Genomic DNA, 10,671 nt, shown 5'->3' with positions numbered 1-10,671 from the left:
CCAGTGCTGGCTGCCACTGAGGCTGCCTGGCCCAGAGCAGCCCCAGGAGCAGTGGGCAGAGGCAAAGCAAGGTAGGGAGGAAGAAAAGAAGGGAAGAGATTGCCCTTGAAAGGCATACACACTCTGGGGCCTGCTCCTGGCCTGGGACCCTGTCCAGAGCCATCCCCTGCTCTCTGGGGCCTTGAGGGGCAGCTCTCCAGCTGGGCCAAGCTGTGCCAGCAGCTGCAGCCGTGCTGGGGAGCCTTGGCCGCTCTGGGCCCTGCTGTGCAGGAGGGTCTCTGTGTGCCAGCGGCAGCTGGGGGCCTAGTCACCTCTTCTCTCTACAGGAGCACTTCTGGACAGTATTTGAAGGACTGTGGCTGCACTAAACACCCTGACAGCTTGAGCAGCTCCTCTTCAGTAATGAGGGTCTGGGCAGCTCTCTCAAGAGCTCTAAGAGGACCCCAGAGCAGCCATCCCAGAACAGGAGGAATCCTCCTATAACCCTGTAGATCCCACGGTCAACTCTTCTCCCCATGGGTATCCCCAAGGTCCCTTCACTCCCTTTTTTGGTCTTCTTCTGCCCCAGCCTAGCCCATTCCTTAGTTCTTGTAGAGACTTCAAGACCAGCCCAGCACCCTCCAGCCCCACCTGAGACCAACATGGTCCTTCCACTGTCCCTGAGCCCCCTGGCCCTGCCCTTTAAACAACACTGAAGGTGAGCCCATCTGCCAGTGTAGGTGATGGCCCCTTCATCTGTTCCAATAAAGAGATGGAGCTCTCACCCCAGTGTCTGGCTGGTAGCACCAGCAAAGCCAAACAAACACCAGCAGTGGGGCTCCGAGGGGCTGGGGGAGTCCAAGCTGAGCGTCCCTGGGCTGAGGGCACATTTCCTTCAGTGGCATCACCTGGTCCCCTTCCACTGGAGTGCCCAGGAAAAAAGGGAACCATCAAGAGCAACGCCAGGAACACAGCCTGACTGTGGACATGATTTTCTGAACCTGAGAGACATTCAAGCTCTCAGGAGCTCATTGTTTCCAAGGGAAAGTCTTTGGAGAACATTTCTCTCTCAAGGACTGTTTGTGAAAGTAAGGTTTGGTTTCCCAAAACAAGACACAGATGTTCTGAGAGTGTTTTTCTCTTGTCCCACCAATGGGATGAGGGAGGTCTTGTTCTTTCTACCAATCAAGATAACCTGTATCAGAACACCTTATGAAAGGGTTGAAAAACCCCAAAATAAAGGCTTTATGCTTCCTGAAAAACCTCTGGTTGCTCTGAGTGATCAGAACCCTCACTCTATAGTTCGTGTCCTCTAGCGACACCTGACCAGCAATGTCAGCAGGCAAAACCACGGTTTTGTTTAGCAATGGCCCTTTGATGAAGTAAAGATATACAGTCAAGGCAGTCCGCTAGTACAGATGGGAGTACACTCCGGGGCTACAGCCAAGGCCATGAGGTCACAGCAGGCTCTGGGGTTACAAAGGTTGAGGTCCCCAAGGTCGCAGAACCCCGTGGTTGCACGACACCACAAGGACTGAGCAGTCAGTCCTTGACTACAACTGTTGAAGCAGCATCGGCGGCTACGGCAGCGGTGCTGACACTGGGACAGCATTGTGAAGACAGTGGTGGGCCCTGGCAAGTGCCCCTGTGCTGCTCCTCTGCTGCCCAGGGCACCCACGGGCGTTGCTCGCGCCTGAGAGCGACCAGAACCAGCGGGGAGTGTGACAGCTCTGTTGCTCTGGGCTCGGCTGTCAGGCCAAGGCCCCTGGGCAGGGGGCAGTGTCCTTTTGGGCTTGGCAGAGCCCGTAGGCTCCTGGAGGGCTGGGGGCACTGCTCCGGCCAGGCCTGGCCCAGGCCTGGGAGGCCTTTGACATTGCTGATTGCCCTCACAGCCTCCAGGGCCGAGCCGGAGCTCAATGGCCCCAGCCTGACCGGACAGTCTGGACTGGAGCCTTCCCGTGGCTCCCCGGAACCCGAGAGCATCAGCGCCAGCTCAGAAACACTGCCTAACCGGGTTTGCCAATATTTTTTCCTGTTAGGTTCTTGAAAGGATTTAAAATGTAATGTTGTTTGACAACTTCTTCAAGGAACAAATACGACATGATTCTTTTCAAGAAAGGTTTTATTAGTTTGGTTTCAGTTTCCATTTGGAATTCTTATGCTTCCTAAGACGATCCAGAAATTAATGAAAACCTAACATATTCCTAGGAGAAGTTTTTGAATCCACTACTCGCAGAAGTCTCTAAATTCACTGTTTCTCTTAAACACTTCCCTTACACCTAGTTAGCTAGCTGCTCCTGTAACAGAGAGAGATGCAGTGATTTACGTGGCTGGACATCACAACATGATGTTACACACACCAGTATACTAACAACCTTTTGTTCCCTGACAGTTACAAAGCTTCAGGCTCTTCTGGAGGTCCTGAATTAATTTTGCGTGCGCATCCATAGCCGTGTTCCCTCCCCATGCTCAGCATTCAGCCACAGTTACCAGGGAACAGATGTTCCATACTCACCTCAAGCAATAATCTACGTCTGTCTTCCCAACTCTCTTATTCTTCACTGAACTCTACAGATCTACAAAAAATAACTTTGCGCCCTCTGCACAAAAGAAAACACAACAGAACACCAATCAATAGGGTTCAACACTTGTGATTCTGCTGCTGCTCCCAACAATCATGAATGAACAACACAACAGTCAAGTCAGAAGCTCTATTCTTCACGTCCCTCCTATTCTCTTGCCCCCCACCACATGTCGGCTTCAGCAGAACTGTTCCCTACTGCAGCCTGGTGTACTAAGAAAAATGAAAGGCAGCAGCTGTCTCCCTGAACATGCTGAAATCTAAATTGCAGTGAAACAGCAGCTCTTGCATTAAACGCTCAGCAGCAGGATCCCACAGCTGCCCCCCAGAAGCGCTGCCTGCCAAGGGCTGAGATCTCCATTCTAACACACCCTGCAAATCTGACGGGCTGGAAGATTGCAGGGCAGTAACTGTATGAACACAGCCATACATTTCATCAGCGTTATCTTACAAGTCTCAAGAAAGGAACGTCATTTAAGCCTGACTTGAGACTATATTCTACAAAAGAGAACAAGCAATTGTTTTGGCAACCTGTGTAATTTTTGAGGCTGTGTATGTTTTCTTTTGTTGTTGTTGTCTTTGTTTTTAAATCGAAAATTCAGTGGCTTCAGAAGAGAAAGCCCCAGATTCATTAGGATGAAGAACCGCACGGACATATGTCGCTGACAAGAACCCTCATCATTCCTAACAGTAACACCAGAAAGACAGGAAAAAGTTAAAAGTGATAGACCTACCTGAAAAATCCCAAATGTCTCAGTAACCTGTCTAGTGACTATGTTTTTGCTAAGCTCTACAAGTTCCTATCGCTATGAGGTAATTATCTGAAAGAAAGGAAAGGCAGAAAGCTGCTCAGCCTTTATTTTTTACCAGGACTGTCTCATGGGATTCTACCACAACTTTGACCACAAGAAAGGATGGCAAATTTTGACTACAGAGCATTCATAACCAGGAGGCATCTTTTCCTCCTTACTCAAGTCCAGTAAGGGTTTAAAAGGGAAAAATATACAAAAGGGGACTGAACAAGTTGTGTCGTACCTCTTAGGCGTTCGTCATCTATGGAGAAGAAGAGAACTCTAGCACTTTCTGTGCGTGGTAGAGAAAGAAACCTAGACAAGTACAAAGGGGTTTTAGCATTCTCAAAGGTCCTATCAAATGCCCTGAGCACAAGTTAGAGCTGTAGTGCCTCAGAGAAATGGTGTACATGGAAGAGCTCTACTCCATAGTATGCAAATAAAGCCTTCTATTAAAGAACCCCACTTTTTACAATAAAATTGACTGTGTCTTTGCCTTTTGGCTTTCACTGCTCAGAGGTGTGCAGTGTCAGTTTCCCATTTTCTCAGTGCTGCCATTAATATTCCCACAGCATCCAACTACTACAGCCAAGTAGACAACAAATACAAATGGAACTTGCCTTTCTTTCTTGGTGCTTTTCAATTTCTGACATCTCCGGCTCATCAGCAGCCCCAGACGGGATGTCTTGGAAATGTGAATCCTGTTGCCACCCGACGTTTTCCGGTTTTATCGTTCCAAGTACGTAAGGCTCTGCAAAACCAGCACCAAAACAGAAAGCAAGTCAAAACCAAATTATTTCTCTGCTTGCCCGGAAAAATTCCTCTTTTCAAATGAAATATTTACTGGAGAAGACAGATTTAGGAAGGACAAAATCTTCTTCTCCCTGATTTTCTGAACTGTAGCTCTGCTCCAGGATTTTCCACTTTGTTCTAGGCATCTCCTATGTATTCTTAAACATTTAGCATCACATCCAGAAGACAGTGAATAGCTTCTGAATTCAGCACAAGTGTGGTGGGCTTGTTGCTTTGTGTTGTTGTTTTTTAATATTTTGGATAACTTGGCACGGTTTCCTTTCATTCCTACCTGACTGTGACTTGATTAAATATTCCTTCATCTGCATTTCATAAGGCCTTATTTTATCTGAGCTTAGGACACCCCAGTGTCCTAAAACTTTCACTTTTCTGAAGGTCCAGGAATAGAATTCAGTAACTAACAGAATGTTCATGGAGCTTGGGGTCAACTCCAGGATTTTGTTCCTCCCTCTACCTTAACACCCATTTTCCTTAAAATCCTGTTGGCTTCCATGTAACTTGGTATGACTGCTGTGCCACCTTTTTCCCTGCTTGAGAAGTTTAGGGGAAGCTTTTTCACCGCTCTGCAAAAATCCCAATGCCTTCTCAAGGCGTGCCTTTCAAAATTCCTGAGATGCAAGCAGGAGTTACCTCTCATTAATCTCCCACAAGCTTGGCAAGTAGAAATGAAGATCAAAATGCTTCAGCAGAAGTACTGACTTCTGCTGCTGAAAATCCTCTGGATTATGACCTTCTTTACACCATATTGCTCTACAGTGCCTGCCAGAAGCCGTTCCTTAGAAATGGCTCCGTTAGGAGGGTTCTGCTGTTACCTTCTTTGATGCCCAACTCCTCTGTGTCTCCAAAGAAGGAAGACTGGAAAGCACTGGACTCCTGAGTTCTGTCGTTTTCAGGCAAAGGTCCCAGACGTTCGTCTGGGGCAGAGTCCTGCGCATCCTCTTTGTCCCAGCCTATTTCCACTGTCTTTTCCGGTTTCATCTTTGAAGGTCCAAGCAAGTGTTTTAAATCAGCAGCAGTGTCGCAATCGATTTCTTCAGACACTTAAAGCAGTGTCTCACTCTCTTCTTTCTCCCTCTGCTTTACTGAAGAAAGGCTTTACTGAAATGAGATTGTTTAAGGATAGCGACTCAACACATGTCCTTTTCAAAGACAGCTTCCCTAAGAGCCACCTTGCTCGTCATGTCTCCCTAAATGGCATGGTATCCAAGCCATTAAGGATCCACGTTCAAGGGTAAGCAGAGGGGAAATATCTGTCTAAAGACAGGAATGAGTGTCCTTTTTAATCAGCTATGTGCTTAAGTGACTTTTCCCTACACAATACATGGTAACATAGAAATCAAGAATCATGGAAATGCCAAGAGCTAATTCGGTTTTCCCACAGACCTGCAAATCTCGAGGTGCCTGTTTTGACCCTTCTCACCTTCACTTACGGCAGCAAACAGAGGGACTAGAAAGAAAAGATGACACTACATGCTGCTGTTGGAGGTCCCAGTTGAGGCCCGACGTGGCTGGCGGGAGCGGTTGCTCCAGCGCGACGTCCCTGACGGTGTCCCCCTGAGCCTGGGCCTCTCAGCACTTGCTGCTCTCCTCCTGCTCCTGTCCTGGTGACTCCTGGACCGGACAGGTTGATCCGAGGCTCGACGTTGCACGCAGGAGCGGCTGCGTCTCGGGGACGTCCCTGAGGACGTCTCCCTTCGCCTGGGCCTCTCTGCCCTCGACGTTCTCCTGCTGCTCCTGTCATGGCAACTCCTCGACCGGGCAGGTGGACTCTGGGCATGAGCTTGCTGCCGGGAGCGGCTGTGTCTGCGGGAAGCCCGCGACGGTGTCTCCCTTTGCCTGCGCCTCTCTGCACTTGATGCTCTCCTACTGCTCCTGTCACGGCGACTCCGCGACCGGACGGCCCCATCTGAGGCCCGCCTCTGCTGGTGAGAGCGCCTTCGCCTGCTGTCAGGCCCAGCATGTCTGGAATGGACCCTGTCCTCAGGGCCCGTCCAGCTGCTGGATCTTGCCCTTGGTGTGTGTGCGCTGCCAGTGTCTGCCAAGGAAGAAACTGCATGCCGGGGGCTTCTGTGGCTGCTGGTCCCCGGAGTTGGAGACTGGGGAGCCAGACCCGATGGCACTGCGCTGCTGGAGCTCGGCCTGATGGCCTCGGATTCTGAAAGGCCGTGAGCAGGCTCCAGTCTTGACTGTCTGATCCGGCTGGGGTCATTGAGCTCTGGCTGCTCATCCCTGGGGGCTGTAAAGCCAAACAGGAATGTCAGAGGCCTCCCAGGCCATGCCCAACCAGAACACTGCCCCCAGCCCTCCAGGAGCCCATGGGCTTTGCTGTGCCCAGCCTGGGCACTGGCCCCAGTCCAGGGACACCCGCCTGCTTTGCCTCATACCTGTGTCGAGACCAGCACAGCTGTCACACTCCCAGCGGGTTCTCCTCACTGTCAGGCCAGAGCAGCGCCTGTGGGTGCCCTCGGCAGCACAGGAGGAGCACAGGAGCAGCTCCCAGGGCCTGCGGAAGCAAACGGGTTGATGGCTCTGAGAACAAAGTGTCCCAGCATGGGATTGTCCAGCCGTGCACCACTGGCTCCTTCCGCTTTGAGCCCTTCCTGAGACACAGGTTCCCTGCAGAGCCCCGGGTGCAGCTTCCCAACTCACCCCTCTTCCTCTGCCTCCTCCCTGCCTCCTGGGTAAAGGCATTCCCTGGCATTGCACCTGCTGTGACGCACTCTCAGATCCGCGAAGGCGTCGTTGTCCTCCCATGTTGGCAGTCTGATGGGGAAAGGAAAAGCTGATGTGTTTCTGCTGCCCTGACTGCATGGACGTAACAGGAGCAGGTGTCCCTGCTCTTCCTCCAATGCTTTTCCAAGTCCCCTGAGAAGCGCAAGTCCAGATTCCTTGGATGGGGCAGGGCCTGGACTGCTGGGGCAGGGCCTGGCACAGCACAGCATTTGCACCCTCCTGTCTTGTGAGCCCCGCAGAACGACACCAACCTGAAGGGGATGCGGATTCCCATGATGAACATTTCGACAGCGAATACCTCATGGTCTCTGCAGAGGGGGCAGCGGAAGGAGAAAAGACCAGCACGCATGGCCTGTCCCTGCAGGGCAAACAGAAGCAGCGTGAGCCAGACGCTGGTGCTGCTGAGCACCTGCTGTGTCCCAGGCCTGAGGGCATGGCTCCCACCTGGAGGCAGTCCCTGTGGAACCAGGCTCTTTGGCACGTTGGGCACACGATGGTGGTGAAGGTCATTCTGTCCTCCACTGGCTCCATGCAGATGGGGCATTCGGTGCCCGGCTCTGGAGTCACCTGCACAATCTGCACTGGACGGTGCTCAGGGCAGAAGGATCTGGGGGCAAAAGGACGGGCATAATGAGAAAGTCTTGGTCCTTCCCCAAGGGTGGCTAGAAGGGGAGAGGAGCTACCTGTATGAGGCAAAGTAGTGATTGACACAGCCGCCCTCCTTGGCACAGGGCAGGTGGAACCATCTGTTGCAGTCTTCCTCGCAGCACATGATGGTGGCCCCGCTCTGGCCGCAGACGCAGCAGTGCTGGAATGAGCCAGGCAGCCCCATCAGCGGCAGCCTCGGGGCCTCCCCAGGCAGCCCCAGGGCTGCGGGCAGGGAGCGGGATGGGGCTGCTACTGGCTCTCAGCCCACAGAGCCAGATGGTGGAGGAAGTGCCTGTGCCAGGGACTCTTTGGAGCTGCTGGGAGCCAGACTTTGTCCCACAGCTGGCTGGATGGCCGGCCTTTCTTGCTGGGGGTCTGGGCTAAGCTCTAGCAAACCTCTCCTGGCACAAATGTCCCTGCTCTTTTGCCAGGCTCTCACCTTCTGTGCCGCCCGCCTGACTGCACATTGGATATCTTGAGGAAGATAGCCCAGGAGTCCAACATGTTTCTTTTCTTGCCGGAAAAGAAGAGTGGCAAAATACTGCAGAAAAGGGGAAGAGGTGATGAAGACAGGGTGGCAGGGACTGCCCATTGCAATGCGGGAGGGAGTGCCCGGAGCCACTCACCAGGCAGAACATGTGGGCACAGAGCCCATATTTCTCCCGTCTGTTTCCGCAGGTGTCCGGGTCAGCGTCTGCACGGTGACACAACACGCATTCTGCAGGAGACAGAGCCAATGGCAGCGGGCATGAGCAGCTCTGTGGGGCTCTCAGCCCGCAGCATCGACCCCAAGGGCTGCTCTGTCCCTGCCTGCGTGCCTGGCTGATGGGCAGGGCTGGAGGCCTTGGAGAGCAGCGGCCATTGCGGGCATGGGGCTCCCCACAGCTGCCCCCTGGCCCAGCTGGGCCCCACTTGAGGAGGAAGGAGGCTGCCAGCCCTGGCCTGGCTGAGCAGCTCCTGCCTCCCCCGGCCTCTGCTCTGCACCCCACGCTGGCCACCCCGACAGCCCCTGGGCCAGGCTGTGGGAGGGCTGCTTTGCCCTCACCTGGCTCCCTGCCATCAGGGCCCTCCTGCTCCCTGTCGCACATGGCGGCTGTCAGCGCCGAATCCCTGTCCAGGAACGCCGCTGTCTCCGCCAGGTGCTGGTCCTGTCTCTCTGTGGGAGAGAGAAGAGTGATGGGAGTTTGGAGAACAGGCCCAGAGCTACGAGGGTGCTACTCCCTGGTCAGCCCTGCGTGAGCCCTGCTCCTGTCCGCCTTCTGCTCCCGTCGTCGCGTTCAGGAACACCGCGGTCTCCTCTGGATGTTCCTGCGCTGATTCTGGGAAGGGAGAGGCAGGTGAGCCTGCAGCACAGGCCCAGAGCCCCGAGGTGTGGGGCCCCTCTGGTCCCTGGGCAGCTGCTTCCCTGCCTTACCTTCTCCTCCCGTTGCCAGGTCGCACTGACACACGGCCTGAGCCCAGCCTTCCCTTTTGGGGCTTTGGTCGCACGCGTCACAATGGCCACTCTGACATCAGCATCTTGCTCCCAAGATTGAGGCAGCCATGGCTTCACATGCCCGGCAACCACTTGAGGCCACCCCCTTGGGAACCGAGGTTCTGAGATGGTTCCAAGCCTTTGGTCAGCACGGAACCGGGCCAGAGACTCCTGCAGCAAGTGCAGGGTCCAAGCCCAGGCCCCAGGGCAGCCATCAAGGGTGGCACTGTAGGCACAAAGGTGCTGTTCAGGCACGGCCACGCCAGGGCTCCTGCTCCTGGCAGTCTGTTGCCCAGAGAGCTTGTGCAGGGTCTCTTGCACTGCACAGATGCCAAACCTGCTCTTGGTGAAGCGACGTTTTCCTCAAGACCTCTCTGCAGTAAACTGAGATGAACCTGATTTCATGCCCGTGCTGATCACTGTTGGGAACAGGAGATAAAGCTGGGGACCACTGCAGCTGCCTCCCGACCTTAATTCTCCTGTCATCTAACGATCTCATGAATTTGACATTTCCTATTAAGCGGAAAAATTACTATTTAGCTTCTGAGAAAGCTCATCCTTTACACTGACTCTATGGAAACCCGGGAAATTCAATGAAAGATTACCTTGTATCTGACTGGAGAGCTTGCAACAGTGCTCAGCTCAGGAGTCAATTGCTTTTCCCACATTAAAGAACTTTGCCAGTTTTGTCCATGCTTTCCTTCTAGCAACTATATTGAAAAAAGTCAAGACGGGACACACACAAACCGTTCTTGTAGAGTTTTCGCATTCACGCCTTTGCAAACACGCTCCTGCAAAGTCTAGATCATTGACTGCTAGAACAGTCAGTGGGACCCCAGGGAAACAGGGCAGGGGCTGACAAGCAGAGATACCCTGCACCTGCCTGATGCTGGGGCACCGGGAGTTCATCCATGTTCCTGTCTCCAGGGGAGAGCCCCCCTGGGTGGAAAACAATGCCTTCACTGAACTAGGAGGGAGGCACAGCAGGGGCAATGCCAGGGAATGCCTTTACCCACGAGGCAGGGTGGAGGCGGAGGAAGAGGGGAGCCTTGGGAAGCTGCACCCGGGGCTCTGCAGGGAACCTGTGTCTCGGCAAGGCATTGAAGCAGAAGGAGCCAGAAGAGCTCAGCCATGCAGTCCTGAGCTGTGGACACTTTGTCCTCAGCACCAGGAACCCGTTTGCTTCTCCAGGCCCTGGGAAGTGCTCCGGTGCCTCTCCCGCACGTTATGCATCGACACACAGCCACCGACTCTTCCTCAACCCTTTTCAGCACTGGACAGCAGGACACAGTAAAATGTTGTCTCTGGTGCATGATCTAATTATTCAAAGTCTAATTATTCAAAGTCCTGCAAAGAAGCAACTTACATTGAAAGCATCCACACCAAAATCCCCAAACCCTGGTACAAATCTTGAATTGACACAAGAAACATGTTCCTATTCAGAAACACAGGCTAACACTTTTGGCCAATATTTTTTCCTATCAGGTCTTTGAATGGATTTCAAAAGTAACATTGTTTGGCAAGTTCTTCAAGGAACAAGCAGGAAACACGTGTGAACTCTAAAAGAAGATTTATTGGCTTGCTTTCACATCCCTTTTGGAATCCCTATGCTTCATCCAGCATGCCAGGAAATTGTGAAAATCCAACTTCAT

General features: G+C 53.0%; 1 protein-coding gene across 1 annotated transcript; it reads right to left on the bottom strand.

The window, feature by feature from the left end:
- Window positions 1–2,083: 2,083 nt before the first annotated feature.
- Window positions 2,084–9,245, bottom strand: LOC111935253 (E3 ubiquitin-protein ligase PHF7-like). Its single transcript, XM_086846522.1, has 16 exons — window positions 8,960–9,245; window positions 8,591–8,864; window positions 8,172–8,263; window positions 7,985–8,086; window positions 7,581–7,705; window positions 7,342–7,504; window positions 7,149–7,255; window positions 6,814–6,927; window positions 6,549–6,667; window positions 5,585–6,400; window positions 4,977–5,262; window positions 3,972–4,102; window positions 3,596–3,666; window positions 3,295–3,381; window positions 2,495–2,579; window positions 2,084–2,276 (listed from the first exon to the last, which is right to left on the bottom strand). The coding sequence occupies exons 2-10, from the start codon at window positions 8,631–8,633 to the stop codon at window positions 5,631–5,633; spliced, it is 1,635 nt and encodes a 544-aa protein (XP_086702648.1). The 5' UTR covers window positions 8,634–8,864; window positions 8,960–9,245; the 3' UTR covers window positions 2,084–2,276; window positions 2,495–2,579; window positions 3,295–3,381; window positions 3,596–3,666; window positions 3,972–4,102; window positions 4,977–5,262; window positions 5,585–5,630.
- Window positions 9,246–10,671: the final 1,426 nt, after the last annotated feature.

Source organism: Cyanistes caeruleus, chromosome 11, assembly GCF_971803275.1.
Source record: "Cyanistes caeruleus chromosome 11, bCyaCae1.hap1.1, whole genome shotgun sequence".
In the NCBI taxonomy this organism is placed as follows: Eukaryota; Metazoa; Chordata; class Aves; order Passeriformes; family Paridae; genus Cyanistes; species Cyanistes caeruleus.
The sequence above is the reverse complement of the archived record's forward strand: the minus strand, read 5'-3'. Positions and strand labels throughout refer to the sequence as shown.